Below are 26,817 nucleotides of genomic sequence, written 5' to 3' on the forward strand. Positions count from 1 at the left end.
GGATCAACTCCCACGGGCGGTTGATTGAAAAAGACAAAAAAATAGTTGGCGCGGGAAAAAGAAAAGTCCCCTCCTCTCATTGATCAACGATCTGGGAAATTAATTATCGTGCACGAAGGAGATTATTAGTCACGGCTTGTCCGGCGAGTTCACCTCGAAGGTCCTTTGCTTTCTCTCTCTCTCTCTCTCTCTTGATTCGATGAGCTCATGCTCGTCGATCCGCTAATCTTATCTGCGTGAACCAAGATAGCGATAACCGATAAAATCGTAGCTTTTTCTGTAGCGATCGTCCGCTCTTTAACAACGCGATGAAAACGATTCGTCTAGGGGAGAGCAGTTGCACGAGTGCTTAATTTATTCAATGGAAATCCTTTTCCGAGTAGATGAGGCGGCGGAAGTCACGCGTGGCACGGGGCACGTGCACGCGTGACCATCCTCCTTTCTAGCCTCCACGACTCTCGATCGAGACTTTCTTGGCTTAGCTTTTGAACCGTCTATGAATCTATGATCGCGAAATTTTCATTTTCGTTAGGAAGGAAAGAAAAGTGTCCAAGACACTAAAATAGAGAATAAAGAATGCCTGTGTGGGGTTATCATGTTGATGATTAAGGGAGATTTATTATTTTTTTTTTTTTTTTTCGAAAAATGTTGCAAACGTTGAGAAAATTTGTAATAAAAATGCGTAAATTTTCACGAGCGCGAATTTAATATTCCGGTTTGAAATATTATAAAAAAGTAAATTTTTCCTTAATTTTCTTAATCGGCTCGATTAATCGTGCTCGTTAAAGAACAAGGGAATTTAGGAAGAAAATTTTTTTCTATATCCCGTTAGTTAGCTCCCAAACTATTCAAAAAAAATATGTTGTCAATTTTGAGAGCTGATTTCAAAGTGGATGTCAGCCGATAAAAAAAATACGTGTCAAATATTCTTTTTCCAACTACCTCTCCTATATAAATTTCATCAAAATCCCACTTTGATATATATTTCTTTGTTAGAAATATTTTTTGTCGAAACGTTGCTATTCTATCGATAGAATTTTTATTTCTCCATCATCCCTAATTTTTTTCAATCCCAAATTAAAATTAGCTCACCTTGCCGTACAATTTTATTTTATTCGCGATACAACTTTCTATTTCCACGAGCATAGTTCACTCGTGATTTTTTGTCCGAATAAATAAACCCGATAAATACGTCCAGCTCATTTCTCCACCACCGCTCGCCTACACGTCCCCACACATTTCTACATTTTTCGAAAAATATTTTTCACATCCAATTAATCGAAGTGTCGCTTCAAAATTAATCGGGGAGGGGAGGGGAGGAAAAATTTCGATGGAATGAATGAAACAGCGACGATAAATTCAAACGAACGGGGTTTTCGACGCTTTCGAATCTCCTCGTGGCGCGAAAGGGCCCGATATAATTATCTCCCCTTAACACCCTCTCTATGCCGCCCTATCTCTCCGTACGAGTGATCGGGATTCCACTGAGAAATTCCACTGAGAGATCGGTGGATATTCGCGTGCATCGTGTTATAACGGAACACGGTCCAGAGCTGCTCCCCCTGGAAACTGGTTAAATTCTAATACGCCCGTTCCCTCCTGGGCCTGCTCCTCGAGGGGGAGGGAAGAGGCGGCGGCCGTATAGTAGAAGAAGAGAAGCGGGGGGACCCCTAATTTGGGACTTTATCGTCTTGTTATCCTTGCACCTTACGATGCTGACGACCGAGGAGGAGAGATGCTCCTCGAGGTGTCACCGCGCTCCCGCCGCCGCCACCTTCTCGTCTATGGTCGTCGCCGTGTCCCTCTCTCTCTCTCTCTCTCTCTCTCCTCCCCCCGTCCCCCCTCCGCTTGCTCGACGCTTGAATGCATCGATATGGCGCGTACGACGGGTCCGGGGCCCGTCCACACGACACACGACGGGAGAAAGAAATCTCCGTGGAAAACGGGGGAGGAGAGGAGGGAGGACGAGGAGGGAGAGGAGGAAGGAAGGAAGGAAGGAAGGAAGGAAGGGGAGGAGAGGGGGGGAGAGAGAGAGAGAGATATGTACACACACGCGCACACACACAGCGTAGGATGGTAGTAGGAGTGGTGGGTGCCCGTGTGTCTCCTTGCCTCCTCCTCCTCCCCCCTCCTCCCCGTGGACCCGGTGGGGCCCCTTCGCCCTCCCCTCCCCCGCTCCTTCTCAGGCAGCCCGAGGCCAAGAGCAGGCAGGGCCGTAGGCCCCAACCTCGGCACCGTCGGCTACCCGTACGCTTTTGCGGCGTTGCCGAGTCCTCCTCTCTTCCGATCCGCTCTCGAGAGCGCGCGCTCCTCTCCTCTCGCACTCTCGTTTCGACGAGAGAGAGAGAGAGAGAGAGGGAGGGAAGGGATGGGGGCCCGGTTTCGCATAAATTACCGCTCTGCGTGCCCGGCACCAGAGAGGAGAGCCTTTTCGACGTGTCACGTATTATATACACACACGCAGGGCCCGTTTCGAGCGCGGGAGAATTGATTTTAAAGAAGCCGGGCGGAGGGAGGAAATTGGAGTGTGTGCGTGAGTGTGAGAGAGAAAGAGGGAGAGAGAGAGAAGGATCGTTCGCTCACACGATTACAGTGGCTATTACAGCGATTCTGGCTTGGTCGGTGGTTGCGTTTCGACGCGCCACCCTTCTCTCTCTGCTCGCTTTTCTTCGCCTCCTAGTAGTTTCCTCTCCTAGTTTAGAAGGGAACGAGAAATTTATAAGGGGGGTCGAGATTGTTAGCAGGTGTATTCGCGTTAATGAGTAGATTGGCCGTCCCGGGAAGAAGAATTCTCGAACTCTTGCGAATCCTTTTGAAACCGTGGAGGAGGAGGAGGATACGTCACGCGCGATCCCTTCCCCTCCCGCGCCAGACTTCGCACCGTTCCCAAGCGTGGAATCGACGCGCAACCCAACCTTGCCGCGCCCGTTCTCTTATTTGAATTTCTCGCCTTATGGTCACCTTACGAGGTTATGGGGGCCGGCTCGTAAATTCGTGTGGTGCGTTCGAGAATTCGATTCTGCCTCGCGGAGCAGCGGATGTTGGCAGGATCCGCGCGCTCCTTCCCGGATGGAAGGTCGTCGGACCGAAAATATCGCGACTCCTCCTTCGTTGAATTCCTTCTCGTTGGCTTATTTTTTTTTTCCTCTCTTTCTTTCCTTTTCTTTCTTTCTTTTTTTTTTTCTGGAAATTACCGCCGTCGCGCGTCTCCGCCTCGACTAAAATCGTTCGACTAAACAGAAGACGGTCGTCGTCTTCCACCACACTTCCCTCGTCTCCTTCTTTCTTCTCTTTTTCTCTCCCTGCCGTTTTCTTTTTCTTCTTTTTCTTCTTCTTCTTCTTCTTCTTCTTTCGTTTGCTCCGCCACGGTACGCCCACGGAGAGAAGGTCGCTCGATTCGGTTTGGCGACAAACAGGCCGATCGAGAACCCCTCGTTGGAAACAAATCTTCGCTCGATCGTTTCCCCGTCGAAACTCTCCCTCCCCTCTGTCAAAACTCCACGTTTGGATTTTCGTTTCGTTCGACTACCCGCAGCGATGCCTCGTCGAAGAAAGCGCTTATTGTGGCCACGGATCGCAATGGATGGAGAGAGGGGTTTTAAACGAAGATTTTCAGATTCGTCGTCGTCGTCGTCGTCGTCGTCGTAGTCGGTTTCAATGGGTGACGGATCTCGAACAATGGGGTCGCGAGTGTCGCTTAATCGACACTCGAAACCTTTTCTATTTCGATCGACCCTGTTCCCTTGCACGCTTCCCTCCCTCCCTCCTCTTGCTTCTTATTCTTATACCTCGAGGAATATCGAGGAATCGAATTACCGTCGAATTCGACCGTCGTCGAATTCAGCTCCAAACGTAAGGAAAGATTTAGATTTATAATTCTAAGGATATATATTTTTCTCGAGAATAATGAATATTGCAGAAACGATAATTATTATCGTGGAGGATCGATTAAAAACTCGATCGACGATGATGTTATAACCTATACCACGGCCTACTTGTACACTTTCCTTTTTCAATCGTTATCATAGAGACACGCTTTCTTCTCAAGACGTTCCCCTGGTTATCTCGGCTTTATCTCGCCCCATTACCGTCGTAAAACCCTCCACCATAGACGCTAGAGGGAGCACGCTTTCTTCGTGTTATTACCGCGCTCCTCTCGTATTCTCCTTCTATCTTGATCTGCTCGTCGGCATACGCGAGAGAAATCGTAAACTCGTCGAAACGGGAGTGGGTAAAGCCTACTTCACACGCGACAATCCAAGTATCGCCTTATACTTGTATGGATATGTTGTATGTCGATCGAGTTAGAATCGTTTAGCCCGATGTACTCTTCATAGAATTGTTGTTCAAGGAATTGTAAAGATAATTGAATTACAAGAGCGGTACATTGGAAAATGGAGCGAAGTTGGCCGCGTCTTTTTCTTTCTAGAATCCTCGAAAAATTAATATGCGATATTTAATTTGTACAAATATGAGGATGCTTGCAAACGCTGTGTGAAAGATGCTTAAAAACACATCTTGAACTCGCGCCATTCAATAGGATTTTACGGGCGAAATATCTCATTGGGGAATTATATTCGAATATTCGTGTTAAGAGGAATTCTAGGAATTCTTCTCTGAAAACTGAGTATTCTTATTTTCACGGGTTTTCAGAACCAAATAAAGATTTGCTTTTAAAATTGTGATTTCGAGCGTACCTCTAAATAAATATACCGTATCGCTCTTCGTTAAATCGATTAAGAGGAAAGAAAGAAAGAAAGAAGGAAAAGGAAAACCAAACGCGCTTATAATATCACGAAACAAACGTATATCTACGTAACACGATGCAATAAATTTCTACGTAAAAGAAAAAACTGTCACCAGACTCCTCCTCCACCAGACCCCCTCCCCCTCCCCCTTCCCAATTTCCCGCGCCAGAAGAATCGGCCGTCTTTCTTCCCTCCCTCCTCCTCACGTAGACCACGGTGAAAAAAAAAAAAAAGAAGAGAAAGAAAAACAAAATCGTATGCAGAATAGGAGGCTGCTCTCTCTCTCTCTCTCTCTCTCTCTCTCGGCCGGCGAGAATTCGGCAATCGTAAATGGTGTTTCGAAGGAGCGCGCGGGCAAAGCAGCCTTGGCCGAAGGCGCTGGCACGGCACCCATTGTCCGCGCCGTCTCTTGTTACGAGACGAGACGAGCCGGTCAGAGGGACAGAGAGGTAACCGTCCGTTGGACCGAGAGGGAGAAGAAACGGCAGGAGTGGTGAGAGAGAGAGAGAGAGAGGGGGGGCAGGCAGACGGCGGTCAAACAGGCAGACCCAGGCTCCTTCCTCCTCGTTCCTTTCCTTCTCTCCGTTCGTCCCGTGGTGTGCTCGTCTTCTCTTTCTTTTGTTGCTTTCCTTTGCACACGGGTCTTGCCACGGCCGGGGACCGTGCCGAGTCAAAACCACCTATGCGAGAGGCTGGCAAGGCCCCCGGCAGTAGGTCTGTTGCCTCGAGGCCTCTGCCCTCTTCTCTTCTCTTCAACGAGACGTTATTTTCGTCTCTCTTCTTCCCGCTCGTTCCTCCTCTCTTACTCTGCAAAGTTTCTTTTCCTTCAAAGTGTAGCCTCCTCGTCTCTTGGTAGATTGCAACAAGGCCCTCCTCCTTCTTCTTTTCTTCTTCTTCTTCTTCTTCTTCTTCTTCTTCTTCTGGCTGGGCCCGCATTGACCTCCGGTCAAGCCTGGCCGCCGAGTTTTCGTACGCGGTTCCTCCTCTCGTAGGAATGAACCGATGACAGGACGGATTTTTTGAAAATTTTCGTGATTGAAAATCGTTCTTGGGGATATTTTGTTATGGATATTGGTGAATTGCATTTGCTCGATCCTAATTTTACTTGTGCTGCGAATTAACGAACCGCATACATTTATTTATTTATCCGTAAATCGAAGATATTCGCAAAAATTGGACGAACGATACTCGATTCGGATCCATCTTTTATCTATCATCATGGATCTATCCGTCGACCCACTCGTCTAAAATATACATATGAGAAAAAAATTCGATATTTCCTAGATTCCAGTTATCTTCTCAACACTATCAAAATCGGCCCACGTATCGAGGGGCATTCGCAAAAATTCGATTCCCCGCCGTTATCTTCCGCTGACTGTCGAACGGCCCACGTAAGAAAACGTATCGAGGAGACTTGACCGAAAAAAAAAAAAAGAAAAAAGAAAAACGAAAGAAATTCCGATCTAAACGAAATCGGCGTAGAGCAGGTTTCCGATCGGCTCGATCGGCCCGTTTCCTCGGTGGCCTCGCGCTCGCTCTCGGATTCTAACCAGCCTGGCACGTCGCAGGCCCCGTATACGTGACAGTGGGTCTTGCCTCGGGGCCTGTCAGGAATCTCCGGGTCCCATTACGAGGGTGCGCCTACTTGCTCGATCTTTTACACGGCGAAAACCCGTTTCGTCCCTGTCTCTCGGGATGATCCAACGCGTATCTTGGCGCACGTGCGCTTTTCCGACAGAGAGACAGAGAGAGAGAGAGAAAAGGGAGGGGAGGGAAGAAAGAAAATCGCCGTGTTTCATCGAGAGACGCCATCGCGACCGGGAAGAACTAGTTTCTTCTCTATCGTCCGCCTTTATATTATGCAAATGTACACGGTGCACGGATAATGAGATTCCGTCCTCGCCTCGCCGGTGATAAATAATCAGCTTTCTCAAATGAAAATCAGGCCTATCCCCGCGGAAATTCTACAACGGTCACGGAGTAGATCGTAATCATCGGTTGGCTCATCCTTGGCTCGGGGAGAGAGAGAGAGAAGTGTGGTCGTTGTTTCCGGGATGAGATTCATGTTTAGGGATGATTCGAGGAAGGAAGAAGAAGGACGGGGTCGATGATACACTTGTTGCACATCCAGAAGTGGATGTTTCGAGACGAAATTTGCCTCGGTGCCTGTTTCAAACCGCTCCAACTCTGTTTCCGTGTCCAGTCTTTTCGCCTCTTAAAGGTCTGATTCTTTGTACGCGGACCTCCCGCGTCGAGGGTCACCAGGTTACAGTAGGCCGCCACGCACTGCCATTTCGGGCGTTTTACCCGAAACCTTGGTCCTTTCCACGCTAGAAACCTGACTCTTAAATTTCTCGGAGCCATCCAGACGGATCCCATCTTTCCACTCCTGATCCTCCAGATATCCTGGCAAAAATTCACTCTACGAAACTGTGTTCCCCTCTCGCGTGATACGCGATCGCGCTTGTGAGATACGCTTCTGGAACTTTCGCTGGAACTTTTACCTGGTAATGATGTTAAAATCGTTTTTTTTTTCTTCGGATTTTTGCCAAAAAACGTTCTACACGCAGCTTGAATAATTATTTTTGTGTTACGTGAAATTCGTGAGTCGGAGAATTTCGTGTAATTTTTTTTTTTCGATTGCGTACATGCCATGCTGTTAATTCGTATATTGTCGTATATTGGAAAGTTGGAGAAGAATTATTCCAGAATTCTGAAATTTCGAGCAGGCATGATTAAAACTGATTGCCATCAAATCAGTGACAGGAGTTGGCAAGAAATATCGATCTTTTGGCCAAGAAAACAAGGATTGCAATTATTATATTTGCAAAGATCTAAATATCACTTATACAAATTTGACTTTCGATTCAATAAAATTTCTTTTAGATTACTTTAAGATGGGCCAAAATTACTGTTCTGAAAATTTAAAAAATCCTCGATCTCGAAATTCATATTTTAGAAGGAAACTTTGACTCTCGACGGAACTACTTGTACATAAACAAGTCCCGTGCGTTCCTCTCGTAAACAGAGACGACTCCTTCATCCGTGACTAAAAAGCGATGTCATAGGTTTTCACCGTCACAATCCTCGAAGAAAATTGGTGGATGCAAACAGGCAGCATCTGCGGCCAGGACCCAAGCACTTGTTGCACAAAGGGTGGACGAAAATTCTTGCCTCCCCTCCCTCTCTCTTTTTTCCCTCTCGTTCGATTTCCACGACGGGGCCCCCCGTGTCGAGGGGTCACAGACGCGTCCGTGGACGAGAGGCACAAGTACGGATTTCTATTGACACAGGCCAACAGGGCCTGGCCTCCGGTCTCCGCAGGAATCCTGTACGGTCCTTTTTGGCGTCGTTTAGAGGGGATGCTGTAATCCTTGGATCTCTCTCTCTCCCTCCCTCTTTTTTTTCTCTCTCCCTTTTTCTATCGTGCCTGTCGTGTTTCCCGAAAGACGGAAGCACTTGATAAATCTGCGAGAATTCCGTCCAATGGAAATCGTATTCTTGGCACGCATTCGCTCGTGGAATTAATTTCTCCCCGAGGAAAGTTTCCTTCTCCCTTTCGTTCCATCCATTCCCTGGGTGAATACGTATTGTCCACGACAATACAATTTGTTGTTCGCGTCACAAACGTGGTTGGATATTTTTCTTCAAAAATGGTAAAAATTCGGACGAAAGTTTCCTTCGAAGTTTTCTTCGTGGCCGATCGATTCTTCTTCTGTCAGAGAGGATGGAAATTTTGAAAGTTTTAGTTGAATTTTGATGCTTATTCGTTCGCGTGTTCCGTTTCAAATCGGGGAAACAAATACGAAATTCGACGTTTTTATTATTACAGATTTAGGAGGAATTTAATTTTTCCTTAAGAAAATAATCAAGTTATATTTAATCAAATCATAAATCTCTTAACACGTCTCGCAAATGATGAATAGAAGATTTTCGAGAAAAGGAAGGGCTCGTAAATATTAGGCTCCCTTAACGTTTAGAGCGGAGGAATTCTCGGTATCGCGGGGGTCTGAAAAAAATATATATGGGCAGCCTCGTCTCCCTCGCTCGTGAATTTGAGAACGGTCCATGGTGGCGCACAGTGTCGGCAGGTCGGTAGGTAGGCATATACCGTTGATGGACCAGAGCTAATCTAAAAATCGCCGGAACTTCACAATTATAGTAATTTACCAGCCGACAACAAGCTGTACACACAAGCCTGTGCCCTATAATGGCATTAACGGCACGCTCTTTCGCTCCCGTGTCCTTTTTAACCATGGAATCCAGCCCCGATTCGGTGCCCAAAACTCGACCGGACATTTTACTTCGACGCCATTTCCCTCTCTCTATATATATATATATATATGTATGTATACCTGTTCTCTATACACCTGTCTTCGAACTTTTCTTTCCGCCTCTATTGCGTGCCATTTGAAGAATCAATTTTTTCACACGATCGAATAAAATTTCTCGAAAAGCCTCGAATAAATAAAATTTTAAAACAGAGATTTATGGCCTCGTGTGATGATTGATTGAAAAAAAGAATCTTGCAAGACTTCAAGATCGTTATCTAATATACAAATATATTTAAGTATTTATTTATTACTGACCGTAGTAAGCGTTATCGTTGCGTGTAACAGATTTTGGACGAGATGTTTAAACGCACGCACGTCGATCCGGTTAATTTTTCATTTTTTACTTTCAAAAAACTTGGACCCTTTATTTTCGAGACACGTTCGTCGTCCTCTTCACGTCATCGTTGGATACGCAAACGAGGTCTGTATCATCCACCCACCTCGCCTCGTTACCGAACACCGGTGATGATCATTGCAGCCCCTCTCGGCACGAAATTGTGGAGGTACATAGAAAAAAAAAAAAAAGAAAAAAAGAAAAAAAAAGAAGGGAGGGAAAAAGCGAGAGATAGGGAACGGATAGATTTATCGTTTGTAGATAAAGAGAGAGAGAGAGTCGTCGGGCCTCGACCCAACGTTTTCCCCGTTTTTCCATCAAACGAAAATGATCCCCCGGCGCAGACAATGCTCGCGAGAACGCTCGGCTCGAAATCGAGGGCACTCAGAGGGCACATGCGAATCCATAATAATCTCTTCGCGGCTTCCGCTTTTTGCCCGCTTTTCTGTTCGAATCGCGCCCCTTCCGGATTGGGAGGGAGGGGGGGATCGTTGATGCAGAACTCGCTGGTTATCCATGGATCCGTGGACATTTGTTTAAGAACCCGTGTCTCGCCCGTGATGGCCCTTCAATGCGCCATCCAATGACTTCCGGTTCAACCACGCATTCCTTTGAACATTTTTATCTCTCGTGATTTTCGTTCGAATTGTATCTCATATTTTCTTACGCCTGATTTTTTGAGAATTGTTCGCGTTCGAGGACAGAAGTTTCTTTTCTTTTCTTCGAGGATAAAAACGATAAAAAAAAAAAAAAAAATTGTTGGCAATTGTTGGAGTTGAAGAAAAAAGAGGAAACGAAACGAATCGAATTGCAATCCGTGTGGATCGTCCGGAGGCAAAATCCTATTTGGACGAGGAGGAGGCCTCGTAGCGCCGGTCCATCTATAATTACCGAGCGCGAGTATTATTCCAACAAGACTGCGAGGTAAACAGTAAAGCGGCGGGAGAGGAGGGAGCGGGGGAGGGGGTAGCGTGGTTAAAAGGAGCGAGAGAAACACGGGCACGAAGTGTTGGGTGCGACGGATCGTGTGGAAGGCCGGTGTGGGACGAGCGGAGGTGGAGGCATCGGTGATCGTGATGGAAAGGATGTGGCGGGAAAGGAAGGAAGAGGGGGAGGCAATAAACTTTGGCGCGAGGAGTGTGGCGCACATGTGCGCAGGATATGCATTTGGAAAGAGCGAGGAACTCCAACTCTCCGACTACTCGTGGATAGGCGAGAAAAATTGTTCCCTTCCTCCGCTTTACGCGTGTCCAATCGCGAAAATTTGTCAAGAAAAAAAAGAAGGAAATATATATATATGTGTGTGCGTGTGTACATATATATATATATATATATATGTATAAAACGTTCTCGTTTTAAAATAATCTCGTTGACGTGTTTCACAATTTTCAATTATTTTCGTGTAGTTAACGCGCGATGGATACCCGATTAATTTTTGTTGTAAAATGTCCATAAAATAAAATGAATTTAATATTAATACGCGGACACGCGGGCTACGGTGAATTTTCACCACGCGATGGATACGGTGTGTGTGTGTGTGTGTGTGTGTGTATTTTCGCTAGTAAATCTGGCATAGAATATTTCATAAATTCGTGGAATCCCCGTGTTGATGCTTGGACGTTTGACAATTTTTATACCGTTTTTCCGGCCGCTGTTTAATCTCTTTTGTTATAATGCTTTTTATTATTGTGTAAATATTAGGCGAAAAATATTTGGGGAACGTATTAACCGTTCGCGTTATATCGAGTAACGGTATTTTTCGAGTGAATTAAAGATTGAATAAAAAGATAATTTTTTTATCAGGTAAAACGAAAAATCCAAATGATATATCGATTAATGATATTTGAATACGACAAAAGAATTGTATATCCTCTCCACCAGCTATGATTAGACTTCGTAACTTGGCGTTATAAATATTCAAACCTTAAATTAGGTGGGTAAGATAAAAATATCCAGAAAAAACGAATTGCCAAAATTCCCTCGCATTCTTCCAACAACCTCTCTCTCTCTCTCCCGATTTTCTCAGGATTCAACAACAACGGAATAACAATAATCATTTATTCGAGGGATTTTTCCAAGAAACTCGAACAACACGCATAACACGTCCGAAATCCGGCGCTGTTCAACAGTTGTCCTCAGCTGTTCCGATTTATCACGAGTCGAAATGGCGGCCCGCTCGATCGTAACCCCCCCTCCCGCCCTCGCCGACCAATAAAACGCGAGCTTTACGAGGCACGTTCAAACCGGGACAAATTCGCGGGAGATTTAAACGGCGATTTTATCCGGATAAAACTTCTCGTTTTAAAAGGTGGAGCCTATTTGCTCCACCGCGTCGCGATCACCACGGGGCGAAATACGGTTTTCATCGCGGTGAAACGAGGATTCCTGCGCCCGGTATGTCGCGTGCGTGAGCCACTCGAGTGGCTGCGTGTCGCGTTATTTATAGAGGCGCGTAGCTGACAATTTAATCGTCCCCAGCCCGTGTGAATTGCGCCGATGCGGCACGGTCTTCGCGCCTGTCCGCGTCTTAATAACTTACGTTTCCCTCCTTTTCGTCCTTTTTTCCGTTCGACGTGGACGATCGCCGTTTAATCCCCGCCGTGGATAATATATATATATAGGATGAAATTAATTAATCGATGCGTAAACAAGCCCGAGTATGGCGCGCTCGAGTCGAGTCTTTTTTTGCGGGATTCGTGCGATTTGGAGGAGGAAGGTCCTTTTGGAAATTGAATTTTTTTCTTTTCTTTTTTCTTTTGCGGAGAATCGTATCGTGAGATGATTCTCAACTCGTGGCATATTCCAGATACGATTTTTCGTTTTTGGAATCAGATTGACCGTGTTCAAACTTTTTCATACATTTAAATATGTATACGTACAATATATTTTTCAGTATTTACTTTTTTTTTTTTTTTTCTTCTCAATATTTGTACTTTGTACCTTGTCCACAATACCGATCGATAGATTTAGCGTTAACATATCGAGCGATTAAATAATGGTACGATAGGAATTGATAACGTAACGTAATAACAGCGAAGGAAAAATCTCGATTATGGTCTGTGCGAGATAATATTATTCAAAGTTGAGCACAATTACGATAATACGCAATCCATCACACGATGTTTCTGCACGGCTCGAAGTTATCAATGTGTACATCTTGCGTGAGGGAACGTCATTTATTCAAAAGAACGTGCAACGGGTTTCAACAATGAATTTCATGAATGAAATTCTACATACAACCTGGAAACCTGTATCTAAACTCGAATTGTATCGACCATTCGCTGCTTTTTATATGAATCCAATCGGAGAATATGTTCGCCTCGAATTGAAAAGATGATTTGAATTTTGATCCAAATCCGCTCTGAGCCCGCCACGATTTAATAAGTCGAGGGCCGGCTGCGGAAAAGGTCAACGGTCGGACGGGGGACGAGATCGAGATCGTCTCTTCTGCGCGAGTCAGCCACCGAAGCCAGCGAAGAATTAACTCTTTCATGGTCGACGCGAAGGTTCGCGCGGCCTGCTCGGACCGCTCTTTGCCGAAGTATTAATTAACCGCGCGGCTCTCGGCCGCTCGACTGATTTATCGCCACCGTTTACTACCGCTAGCCCCTGTCGTCGCTTTGCTTTCGTTGCGGATCGTCGCGACGCCTAACGTGGACCCCCTCCTCGCCCAAATCTCCGATTTTCGCAATCTTCGACGCGTGGAAAAACAGGATTGGAAGTAATTGTAATAATTGGAATTGCTTCGTTTATCAAGCTTGTTATATAAATTTCTAAGAGATCTACTTATTACGAATCTATAAATCGTATTTATTTCTGTTCAACTCAAATAATTAAACAAACGTGAAACAAATAGATTAAAATTATAAATTCAATTAAATTAAAACCCGAAGAATTTAACGAAAGATCTAACGCCTCTTCATTGTCATTCTTGGATCGATTCCTGTATCCTGGTTCAACTTCTTATCATCCAACGGCTCCGTCGAGTCGTTTTTCGCCAGCAGTCCACGCTTTTCTCATAGATCGGTCGGTAAAGAAGCGTTGGCGATCTATCGACCTGATTTTCTCTCTCTCTCTCTCTCTCTCTCTTTCCATAAAATAATGGCGTTGCCGATCACCTAAAGATACTCCCCCTGATAACATCTTAGGAAGGGGGAAGGGGGCCGATCCCTAACTCCTCGAAGCCCTGAGGAGCCCTGAGACGAGAGAGAGAGAGAGAGAGACGATAGTTATCAGTTCGAATCCTGAAAGCAGGTTTCTACCTCTCGAAACGATCGAGTTTCGCGGAACGGGGACCTCTCTTTCTCTCTCCTTTCGCTCGGGGATCCGCCTTGAGCGGATCGGGAGCCGAGGCTCTTTCTGGGCCCAGAAAGATGATCGGTATCACTTGGCGGGAGTCCTTCGTGGCGGATTCTTGTTGTTCCACGCGATCCAGTTTCGCGGAACGGATAAACTCGAAAGGTTTCTGGTGTGTCGGCACCGATTTCTTGCTCTATGCTCAACAGGGAAGCTTGCAATTAGGTTTTAATTTTTTAATCCTTTTCTCTCGAGATATCTTCGGAATAATGTTGCTCGAAACGATCAACAGGTTGCACGGTTAAACAATGTATTAGTAAGTCTGGAAAGCGTGTATCTTATGCATTTAATTTCGTTTATTATTTCATTCGGATGTATATTTAATTTAAACGTTGGCCAAGCACAATGCGAATCATCCTACGCGTTCAGAAAACAACGATTCGCATTGTACAGTCTTTTGTTTCTCGCGCGATCGTCAATTAACGATTGTCGATCGGTGTTGCCAAGAGGATTAATCGCGTTAATAACAAATTCACGAGGGAAAAACAAAAAGCTCAGGATTGATATTTGTTGAAATTTATAGGAGGCGAGGGCCGAGGTCTTTTCGTTTTGCTCGTTCGAGGGCGCCACCTGGATGTCGGCGATTTTGATACGGTTTCGAAGCGAAGTTGTGGTGCTTAGCTTTTGCTAAGCAAGGGCGCGCGAATTAAATCCATTAAACGAAACTGGTTTAATGTAAACGTAGCAGCGTGGAAGATGGTGCTGGTTACGGAGCTCGAAATGGCTCGAATCCTCCGTGTACGCTCGTTGCGTGCGGGTAGCCGCGTTTAATTGCCAGCAGGGAATCGTCGGATATAATTATTCGAAGACCGTTTACGCCGGATAAGCGTGAAAAGATAAACTTCGATGGGTGAAAAGGCTCGTTGGATTTTTCACGCTTGCCGGCGCAGAGCCTTCGTTCGTGTTTTTTTGCACTTCATATATTTTTTTTTTTTTTCTAGATTAATGCTAGAAGCTGCACGATGATATATATCTCGTTATCTCGTGGATGGAAAATGATGGAAAAATAATACGTCGTGTCATATTTAACGAAAAAAGGGGATTGTTGGGGTTGAGAATTTGAACGATCGTGTAAACAATACACATTTTTATTTCTATATATATGTCGGTTAATTAATTCTTTCTTTTTCGAATAATATTTTTAATAAATAACGAAGGAAGCAAGATTGGATCGAGAATGAAATTTCGAAATTTGTACACGTATTACATTTACATATCTCTAATTCTTTCTTACATTAGTTAATTAATTTGCCCGCGAAAGTGAATAATATTTTTAATTCGAAGGAAACAAGATTGGATCGAAAAAAAGTGGTTCAAGGAACCGTGGCGGGGGATTAAAAATTCCGATTAAGCTCGGGAATTATGCTCGAAAGAAAGAAAGAAAGAAAGAAAGAAAAAAGTATTCGCATATATTTTCCTTTCCAAAACGCGTGATACTTTTTTAATTAATGACAGATTAAGGAACCGTGGCAAGCGATCGGCTCGGAGCGTGTTAAGCGTTAAGAATGGTCCCCGCCTAACGGGCCCACGAATCGAGATCTGTTTTTTCGATAATTTCCAATACCAACCTGACGTGCTCACCTGTTGTCTTTTTCTTTTTTCCTTTTTCGAACAGGTAAGGTGGATCCGACGCCACATACCTCGTCGTTCAACATGGGCTACCTCGTCTCGCCGTATCCTTACCCCAATGGCGCCGGAGGACCCATTCCTGTGTCTATGGTGAGTGTTTATCATTTTATTGTTTCCCGTATCGTTTTACCTGTCTCGAGAAAACGGCTCAAGGACGAGGAATCTCCACGCAAGAGGCGCTCTCGAAAACTTGTCTAAACCTTCTTCCCCTCCCCTGCTCTTCCCACCATTTTTACATCGCTCGTGACGATTAACCGTAAGATTATTGATAAAATTTTCTGACTTCGACGACGCGTTTCATTTTTTCCTTTTTTTTTTTTTTTTTTCACAAGTCTGAGATTGAAATTTATTTAATTAAACGGTATAGAAAAGGGAGGAGGCACACACAAGAATCCACCAAATTCACCCCCTCCTCAAAAGGGGAACCGATCGAATATTCGAATGTGAAGATCGGCCAAGATGCTATTTCGGATCCCCTATTAAGCGTGGAACCGCGAGGGAAGAATCGTGTCGCCTGTTCCGTCAGAGCACTCGCTTTCTCTCTCTCTCCTCGCCCTTTGAGGATCGTGATTCCCGTATTGATTTATGGCGGCCACAAATTGGATTCACGATTTATTTACGAGCGAGCGTTCGCACGGTTTGGGCCTCCCCTCCTCCCTTGATGATAAAGTGCCGGCGATGGAAAACGGCGCTTAGAATTGTTTCGGTTTCCGCGACGCCTCTAAATTATTAATCCGCCCATCTTCGTCGCGCAGAAACGATTTTTCCTCGATTTTTCCTGGAGCCCACGCACGTGGATCGTATTTATCCAATTTGGCGGCGAATTGGCGCGAATTGGCCCCGCGTCAACAAGTCGCGAGATCGGTCGGGCGGAAAGGTTTTTCTTCCGTGAACGGGGATCGCGGGAATTTTAACGAATATTAACGTCGAATAAACGAACGATCCGACGAACTTTAGTAGCAAGTGATTTCGCGTGGCCTTTCCTTCGTAATTTTCTTCGACAACTCTTACAAATTAACCTTTTTCTTTTAAAACTCGACTGTAATACGATTCTATGTTCGTATTCTTAGACTTGGAAAATCGAAAGGTATATATATATATATTCGAGCATACTTGATTTCAACCGATCTTTCAGACGAGCCCCGAAACGGGCAGCTATTTCGCACCGCGTATTGAATACCTTTCGAAATCGATGAAAACCGCAACTATTCGACAAATATCCCACGAATCTAACTTCGTGAAAAGTATATCGCATCGATTAAAAAAAAAAAAAAAAAAAAAAGAAAACAAAAATCCCTAAATTATAAACTCTGTCTCTCTCTCTTTTATAACAAAGCAAAAAAAAAAAAAAGAAGCGGAAGAATTTTTACACGCCACTGTGCAAACATTTTTCGTACTTCGGCTCGTTTATCGGACACGGGAAATCGGCCGTGCTCGAGAGAGAGAGAGAGAGCTTGTTTCGCGAATGATTTACATCGAAAGTACGTGACAATAGCGAGTTTAACGAGGATCGGCGTGAAATCGGGGAAAGGAAGGGGGACGAGACACGCCATAGGTGTCGACGCTTGTTTCGACGGGTTAAAAAAGCCGGCTAAAATCGAGAGAGCCATACCTCCCCACCCCCGCCCCCGCCCACCGTCCAGATGAATGAAATTTGCAGATTCACGTGTATACACGCGAGCGGCATTGTTGGTGCCGCTACAACAACGGGCACGGAGGGGAGGTGTATCCACGCGTGCTCTCGGGCTAATTTGACTGCGGTGAAGCATGGCGTCGCTAAATAGTGGGCAAAATTGGGCCGATTCGGTGTTAAGCGTGCCATCTCCTTCATCTCTCTCTCTTCGCATATATATATATATATATGTATGTACGTACGTTATGATGAAGGAATTTGAATTTCTTTTCTTTCAACTCGTTTCTGTCGAATCGTTTCTGTAAAAATCTTCTTCGATTCGATCGACGAAAGAGAAAGTGAACGAAATTTCGAAAAATTAGAATCTGTCTCGCGTATAAATGCTAATCTCCTGTGTGATAAATATTTTCCACTACTTACTTCACTTTCGTATCTCTCCTCTTCATCCCGCGAATATATATATATATATATATATATATTTTCAGAAATTTTCAAATCTGTAAAACTAAAACCTTCTGTTTATCGATCTCGGGTCAGATAAATCTCTTCTTGAAGTTGAGATATCGCGTAGCCATCTCTCTCTGTATCATTTCGCTCGGCGGAGAAGAGGAGAGATGGTCCGCGAACCCGTTCTCCCTCCTCGTCGATTCTTCACGCTCGATGAACCGCTGCCGCAGCCACGAGGCGGGCATTAATTTTCCGCGATTCGCCTCGTATTGATCATGCTTAACGTCGACGATCGTCTGGAAAGGGTGACGAAGTAATGGCAGTAATGATTCTTCCTCCTTTAGACACGGGCTGGCGGACTTTTTCTCTTCCCCACCTTCCCTTTTTTCTTCTTCTTATTAAACAAGTGCGCTTGTCAATGCGTGACGTATGAATCTTGCTTGCCAGCAGTACTGCCTTCTTTTTATTATATTAATTTTATATATATATATATAATTACGTTATAGTAAATAAAGGTAGGGCGTAAGGCTGGTGAAAATTAGTCAACCGCGGCAAGTGTCGGATCGCGTCAGGCGAAACTGGCCGGCCAGCCGTTCGCGTGTATACTTAAACAGTCGAGTTACCTCGAGGTTAAGTACCCCGGGGAGGAGCGTGATTTCATTCATCTCGTCGCGTTTCGCGTTTAAAAATATATCGGGTGGATATTATCGGCGATGCAATTGACGCTTTTTAACACCTGGTTCGCACCTGGTTCGCTTCGCTCGAAAATTTTCCAGATTCGTTCGTATTTTATATTTCCCGATTTTGTTATTAAAAAATATTAGTAGAATTATAATAACGCGAGTGAAAAGGGAAAAATTCCTTCTCCCCGGATCATTGGTTTTCTGGATCGATACGATACAGTGGTTATGAAGCAGGCTTGTAACGAGATTAGAGACTAACAGAAATGACGGGTTGATCAGATTCGTATCCTTTTTGCGGTAAAAGTGTAGCTGGATTTCTTTTTTTTTTTTTTTTTTTTAATCAAATCACTCGACTTTTAACACTCCCGTAAATTAACAGTTTTCAATTTTAAAATAGAATTCCCCAATTTAATTTGAAAATTTCGTGGACCCGATCGAGATAAGTTACGAAACAGCTCTTTTCGATCAGATTTCCTCAACCAACCGATTCACGTAATAATGCTAAATATTACGCTCCGTGTTTCGAGCATTCCGCTTGCCTGCCGGATAATTAATACCCAGACAGGGGAATCGCATCGATTCCGTAAAACGAGCAGATATCAGCCAACGTTCCGTGAATTTTCTGAATGAACCGTAAGTGAAATTAGACACCGATAAAAAAGGAACTTTCTCAACCTCTTTGGAATCATATTCTTCCCAATTTTTCATCGAAACGAAAAATCGGAAAACTACGTAACATGGAAGGAGGGAGACAAGTTGGCGATGGAAAAACCGAATTTTCCGTAAATAAAATCGAATAACCGATAAAGGGTTGCGTGACGCGGGCAGAAGAAGTTTGGAGAGTGGTTATCGAGCTCTCCTCAACTGGTCGGGACTTGATGAACCACCGATGGCCAGCGACGCTTCCGTACGCACACCACTTCCACTACTGCACGCACGTAACACACCACCATCGTTCTTACCTTTCTTACCTCGTGGACACGCATCCTCTACCCACCCAGGTATCCACCGGTCTGGCTCTCTCTCTCTCTCTCTCTCTCTCTCTCCCCGTAACGTCCTGCTCGCACCCTTGGCCCGTACCTCGCCTCGGATTTACCTACCTCGGGCTCTACTCATCTTCCACCATGTCATTATGTCGTTATTTCCGACAACGAGCGTGTCTCGACGGACGAACCCTCGTGCTGCCTCCGACAAAAATGGGCGCGAAAGCGGTTTCGCCCCGAAATCCGACTACAAACACGCGGGGCCCCGCTCAATGAACCGGTCAATGGATTATTTCTTATCTCTTCGATAAGAGTGTGGAGGAGTTCGATCTGAAAATTTTTGAATAATCGAAACTCGTGATATTTAATCCCGAAAATGAATAACAGGCGTGTAAATTGTAAAATCGAAGGGATTATGTTTGTAATTTTGAAAATTTTTCGAGGCGAAAAAAAAAATACATTTTGCCGTTCGCCATTTAAGTGTAGTTTGTCGAGAATTAATTCGTAATTTTTTTTGACGTGGCAAGACGATAAGCAACACAAACAATAAAATTTGTTTATTCAAGATTTGACCGATCTCGTGTTCATCTCTTTTCAGTAGAATTGAATTGCAATCGCTCTTTGTACAAATAAAAACGAAACGTAAATTTCGACTCTAAAAAGTAAATATAAGCTTCTCTGTTCGAAGATGGCCGAAGAACGAACTTTGAAAAAAAAAGAAAAAAAAATTGAAAAACGCTGTGCAAACCTAACAAAAGAACGGATGGAGACGAGGCCCTTACGTTTCCTTAACAAAGTATAAAATTCACAATTACAATTTCCTCCTCCCCCACGTTTACACGCGCCTCTTCCATCTGCCTCATCCGTAACCGTTGGAAAGAGTGGACTCTCCATCCAACCCGTTCTATTTTCGGATGCGACAGTTTTAAACTTCTCTTCCGAGAGCAGAGCCAGAGAGAGAGAGAGAGAGAGATTGTCATTCCTGCCTCGTAAAAATCGTTCGGTTTCCCAAGGTGTCCGTGATCCGATTAGAAACGCGTTAACGCGACGCGATGCCAACGATTTCGAGCGCGTTTCCGAAGGAATGTTGGGACATGCGCCTATCCGGAGAGAAGAAGCGCGAAACCACGTGGAGATGAGACTAGTTCCCGGGGGACTATCGAGTGGGATCGCGCTTGGAGGGATTTGCAGCCGCGATTTTCTGCTGATTAAGCGGCCGCTGGTGGCGACAATTTGCTAAACACAACGCGTGTTCCTCGTGGCGGCGCTCCACGCGGAATACAAAGTGGGTTGGCAACGCCTTTGAAGAGGTTGCACCAACCCGGGCTGCTCTTTCGTGGCCGGGGCTTTCACGATAAAAGGCCGCGCGTAAAATGGCAATTAGGTGGCCAGGAATCTGCTCTGCAGATTCTTAGGAAGTCGCGTGCAAATTGGACTGCATTCTTTAACATTCTTTTTTTTTTCTTTTACGCTTCTCTCTCGCTCCGTCCTTTATCGGTTGGTTTATAGCTTCATCGATTCCGCGCTTCTGCTTTTTCGAGATCGACGAGTTTGACGATTGGAGAATTTACAGCGCAGCCCGTAATTATTTTGTTTATCGGATGGGAAAAGGAAAGAAAATACACAGCGAGTAACGTTCACCTACAACACACTCTGAATACGCGAAAGATCGAAACCCGTTACAAGTATCGATATGTATATCGATCGTGGTGGAACGTGTGGTCAATCTTGCCAACAATTTTCAACAAATAAAAGCTTGCCTTGAATTCAAATGTGTCGCATCTTCCTCGTAAAAACTCTTCGTTCTCACGGATCAAAGGACAGAGAGAGAGAGAGAGAGAGAGAGAGAGAGAAAATTTCTTAATCGACAATTTTAAACGAAAAAAATCATTCGTGTATTCAAAATACAAATTCCGGAAAATTGGAAGGAACGATTGTTCACGATTCTTTGACGCGAGGAGAAAAGAACAAAAAAGAAACGGGAAAAAACGGGCCTGAAAACGATCGATAGGGCGGGATCGCGCGCCTTTTCGCCATTAGCGCGGTTTCCAACATTCCGGAAGCGTGGTTGTCACCGTCGACATCGACTAATGCCGATGGTAGGTAGCCACGGCTCGTGACAAAGGAGGGGACGATGCCTAGAAATTCGTGCTGCGTCGAAAAACAACGGTCGAGAAATGGAGAGCAACGAGCCGAAACGTGGAAGAGAGAGGAGGAGGAGGAGGAGGAGGATCTAGCAAGCGTGGAGAGAAGATAGAAGAAAAAAATCGTGTGTGTTTGTGCGCGCGTGTGTACGCGCACGGAAACGCGCAAACCGTCCCACCAATTAAAAAGAACTCGATTCGACGGGGTTGCTGAAAATAACGGGCGTATCGGAGTGCAGAAGAGGGGGAGGGGGAGGAAGAGGAAGATGGGGAGATACGCGGAGGGAAGGGTTGCGTGGAGAGCTGTGGGGGAGGTTTTGGAGGGGGTTGGGGTCGGCGATGGATGCACGTGAAATCCAAAACCCTTATATTAAAACACACAGCCCGGCCGACGGCGCGCTTAATTCAAAACAATATAATGAGCGCGACAACGCCCTCCTCCTTTCCCTTCCCCTCCAACTGGATGTCCCCTCCAACTCAACTATTTCTAGCTAGCTAGCTAGCTTCACTTGCGCGCGTGTAATCAGTCTTATCTGCAACGGAACGATTGATCGTTACCTCGCGAGATCAAATTTTAAATTTATCCCCCTTTAACATCATCGCTGACTACGCTGATATAAATTCGAGGATTCGGTCAGAGGGAAGATCGAAGGAACGTTCGAACGTTTCGTCATTCCTTGACGAGAACGAGAAGGAGGAGAGAGAGAGAGAGAGAGAGAGAGAGGATGGTGACGATGGTGACGACGGTTTTGTCGTGGAACCGGGCTTTGTCTGTCCGCTCCGGCGGAAGACCAACGGCATTGTTCTCATTGTTTCGAGACACGAGCGGCAGAAAAGGAGGGGGTGTGAGAGAGGTTCCCTCCCCGGTTCCACACACGCAGGACGTTCACGGACGCAAAGATGCCCGGCGCGATACACGCCTGGTGTACTTTCGCCGTGCCCTTCTCGCGCGCACCGTGAACACCGTCCTCCCTGCTAATTGTTTGCCAATCAGTCCAGTCTACTGCTACTAGCCCGTGGGAAGGGGGGAGAGGCGGCTTTTCTTCGCCGTATTAGGCAGCCTCGTTTCCTAGAGACGTCTCTCTCTCTCTCTCTCTCCTCAAAGAAGGAGGAACGGAGGAGGCGACCGTCCCCGAGATTTTGCCCGAGAATCCTTAACTTCCTCTCTCTTCGTTCGTGAGGAGTTCTTTCCTTCTGCGTTGGCCACGGTGATCCTGCGATTTAGATCCGAACCACGGACTATATCTTGATCTGTCGAATTACGTTTGTCCCCTTTGTCCGGCTTTTTCCGCGCTTTTCTCCTCTTTTCTTGGATCTCTTGTTTCGTTCGATGGGTAATAGGGTTGTCTGGAATAGTATTTTTCCTGGCGGCATTCAATTCGTGGGAACACGTTTTTTTTCATTGCGGATATTTTTCTTCTTCTTCTTCTTCTTCTTTCATCTTTGGTCTGGAATCTTTGATGAGATTCCCGGAGACGGAGAGAATAGAGTGATCGTTCAATTGATCGTTAAAGCAGTTTTCAGAAACGCGTTAACCAGAAACGGGACAATTCTGCCCGTTGATTGGTTCGTTGAACAGCCGAGGATGACGAAGCTCGCGAGAAACAGAAGAAAACATTCGTCTTCGAGGTTGATCTTACGCGTATTATTATCTCGTCATGCTGCTCGATTGGGTTTTCGAGGAGTCATTTAGACACCTATATATATATATATATTCCTTTGGGATCCAAGGAATTTCGTGTTCCATCCCTGGCCTCGTTATACGTAAGCCGAAGAAGGAAGAAGAAGAAGAAGAAGGAGAAGGAAAGAAAAAAAAAAAGGAACGAGTAAAAGAAAAGGGAAAAAATTATAGAAAGAATTCCGTTCCGAAGGTCGTAATCTTTTGAATTGTGGTTCCATCCACGGATGATGGAACACGAGATAGAAAACGGGCAACCTCCTTCACCCTCCTACGACCGCAAAATTTTACCTGGTGCGAAGGCGCCATTAGTTTCGATGTTCTTGGTTAAGTACTTTTGTGTTTAAGTACCTGACCAAACCTTCTCTCCTCTCTTTCTCTCTCTCTCTCATATCTATATATATATATACAAGGGGTATATACACGAGAGAAACCACGGGGATTGTCCTTTTTCAAAGGATAATACCACGTGGGCCGTTAATGCCAAGATGGCCGCGCGATACGCGACTCCATTACGCACGCTCTTGCCCCTCTCTCTCTCTCTCGTTCTAGCCCCTTGTCCCTGGAACCCTGCTAATTGTTGTCCTGTCTGTTGGTTTAACGTGGGAACATTTGCAAGATGCGCAGATACGAATCTCCCGCCGAAAATTGGCCCCTTCGAATCGTCCAAACTTATTCGTTCGCGTAATAAAATTGACGCACCTCTTTCGATCGAGTTTCGATCTATTTCGTTTCTAAATAAAATTGTGTTTCGCGAACGTGTCGCACGGAAGAAGAGAATTTAAATTCGTGGAGGCTGTTGGATATCGAAAGAGAAAGAGGAAGAAAGTTGGCCGTTCCAAAGCTTTTTCTAAACGCCCGTCGTTTTCGGCCAGCCACGAGTTATTTTTGCCGGTTCGAATCGTTCATTACGAGGAGGAGCAGCAGCAATTCGACGTCGCCGAGAATACCGGGCCGCGAGAAATTTATTTCGCGTAATCGGAGCCTGAGATTTCAGGAATCTCTCGTTCGGCGATATTACGCAAGTCTTACGCGCGATCCCTCCTGCCTTGGATCGTTCATCTAGCTGAAACGACCCGGCTATTACTTTTGAACGAGTTTCTCGATCTCTCCTTCTTTCGCGACCTCCTCTCTCCGGATTTACTCTCGGTGCGTCTTTGACTAGTGGCAGTCGGGCGTTAGAACGAGCGAGGAGGAGAGGTACGATTATACGAAAGATAAAAAAGAAAAAGGAAAAGGAAAGGGAAAAAAGAAAAATGGAGATGAGGCGGCGTCTCGACTGTGCAAAATGTATACCTGTGTATGTAGGATGTTGAAACGAAGTAGGTAGGTAGGTTAGGTAGGCAGGAAATTTAAAGGATGATTTTAGAAATGAAGATGCAAGTTGGTGCGTGTGTGAAAATGATCGTTCTTTTCTTCTCTATCCGAAATTTTCACGGATCACAGTATCTTTCGAGCAGCATACTCTTACAATAATTTCGAAATTAAGATCGGGATGAAAAATTGGATTTTACACGGTGACACGGTGAATTTTATAAATAAATAACTTCTCTCTGAAAATGATTGATATCCAGAAATCGTTTGTGACAATATTTTAAAAATATTCACTAATGGATTCTGCACACAAGTCGTCCTGTCAAAGGACGTGGTAATCCAGCTTCGAGGAAGAATTTTCCCTGACTTCCCTCCCCTTCGAGGGGAGAAAACCTTTTATTCTCTCCTACGGCTCGCGTTGGAATTTCGTGGATGAACGGATCCAATCCAAACGCGTCTCGCGTCGTTTAAGTCGGTCCACTGCACCAGGTTTTTAGTTAACACCTGAGACCTTGGAAATACCAGCGAGTGAAGAAAAGGAAAGAAAGAAAGAAAGAAAGGGCAAAAAAAAAAAAAGGTGGCCTCCCTGCCTGGAATGACGCGGCGGTTCCCGAGGGACAAATGAGCCAGAATAAATACCCCCGGGGGTGGGGCCCCGGTGAAGAATATCCAGAGGATGGCCAGGGCTAACCACCCTGAAAACGGAAGCCGAAATGTTTGCGATCGCCATCCTCGACGAAACACGATCATCCCGGTGACTTCTTCTTTGTAAATAACAATCTCTCGGCAAACAGATCGTTCCCAACGCCTGGACGCCTCGATTGACCACGCGTGATTAATCCCTCCCCCATAAGAAAGAGAAACTCTCAATCTCGTTTCGCGAAAAGAAAAGAAAGGGATCGTTAGTTTCATCCGAGAAGAGGAGCGTTTGGAAAGATATTGTCACGAGCCAAATATAATGAATAAATAATAAAACGAAGGAGAGAATCCATGAGTAAGTGTCGAAGAGGCTTCCCTCCCCCCGGACGGAATAATTAATTTATTGACCGGCCACGATCGTGGCTCTCGACCATTTTCACTGGACATTATAAAACTCGTTCCAGGGCCGTCCCTAGCAAGCTTCGACTCGTTCATTTACATTTAATTGGGAAATCAATCTAGCGCGAGGCATCGTTACACGGAATATTTATAAGGGGGAGCGGTGGTGGGCAGGGCGCCGGGGTTAATACGGGTTTCAATTTCGCGCGCTCCCCGATTCCCTTCTTCGCCCGATCTTTCCCGACTTCTTTAATCTCGGCCGCGGAGGGGGCGGAGGGGCGGCTCGTTCGCGCCCTTTCGCCCGCTATATCCCTGGTTTAATAATTCAACGTACGATGAAAAATTAGCATCACGTAACAACAACGTACGCTCCAGAATGTGTGTGTGTGTGTGTGTGTGTGTGAACCGAACGTTATTCTCTTCGTTCGTCATCGACGGATGGAACGGCATGCATTAGTCGATCGGTGTCTAAAGCATCTATATACCCATTTTATATATGTGCTCCTCGAAGCTGCAACCATTATTGCGAGCCGATACCACGCAACCGGTTGTCACCGGTGTTTCGCGTTTCTAAATGGAAAACAATCGTAATTCAGCGGCGCGTTCACGCCTCGTTAACCGTTGACTTACCACGCGAAAAACCATCTCTCTCTCTCCGTGTACGGACGTAAATCGTATTGTTGCTGAACCCGGGTCGGGAGAAGGGAATCCGTGGCCGTATGCCACCGTTCGAGAATCTGGGACAATGTCGGCCGTAATTCTAGCGGCGGCTCGAACCGTTGGGAATGCACACTTCTCGTGCCTTCGTGGCTAATAGTCGTGATAATGCTCGAGAGCGTGTGTGTACATATGTATGTATATATATATATATATATATTTATTAATCGATCGATCGATCGACGGATCGACGGCTACCGCCACTGTGGACACGGGTTATGGACAGGATCAAGTGGGTCACGTCCGTGGTGTGGGACACATGCCGGGTATGGGACTCTCTGGCCACGTGACACGGGTGCTCGGATGGGAGATAATCCGTGCTTGACAGCTGTGCACGCTCGTTGATATCCCCGTAATAATAGTAATAGTAAATGTACGAGATTGAACATGGTGCGCGTTTGTACACTGCCCCTCAAGAATATCCTTGTTCCCTCCACCGAATTTTGTAATTTTATCGATTATAATGTAAGAAAGAACGAGGAGAAACGTTTGTTATCGTGTAATATCGTCGAGTAATTCTGGAACGAAGGAAGAATTTTGTAGAAATACGATAATTCGAACGCTTTTCAATGGTAATGTATTTCACCAATAACCGCTATCTTTTCAACGAGTGGAGATTCTTAATATTATTGAGAGGCAGGGGGAAAAAATCTCGCGTGTTTACACGAGAGATGGATGGAAACGAATGAATGGTTGTAGATGCGGCCTCGATAAACGGAGGGTAAAAAATCAATCATTGTAAACAGAGCTAGCTTTATCGATCGATATTCCCAGCCGGA

At 45.3% G+C, this 26,817-nt stretch overlaps 1 protein-coding gene across 1 annotated transcript in view; it reads left to right on the top strand.

The window, feature by feature from the left end:
• LOC100868752 (protein pangolin, isoforms A/H/I/S) overlaps nt 1-26,817 on the top strand; it is a 197,603-nt gene that overhangs the window by 18,414 nt on the left and 152,372 nt on the right. Inside the window, exon 3 of the mRNA XM_086903495.1 lies at nt 15,388-15,491. Coding sequence (XP_086759621.1) covers nt 15,388-15,491 — 104 coding nt within the window. The remainder of the gene's footprint in view (nt 1-15,387; nt 15,492-26,817) is intronic.

This window comes from Apis florea, unplaced genomic scaffold (genome assembly GCF_048593485.1).
Source record: "Apis florea isolate Af1SG1 unplaced genomic scaffold, ASM4859348v1 contig_2291_pilon, whole genome shotgun sequence".
Lineage (NCBI taxonomy): Eukaryota > Metazoa > Arthropoda > Insecta > Hymenoptera > Apidae > Apis > Apis florea.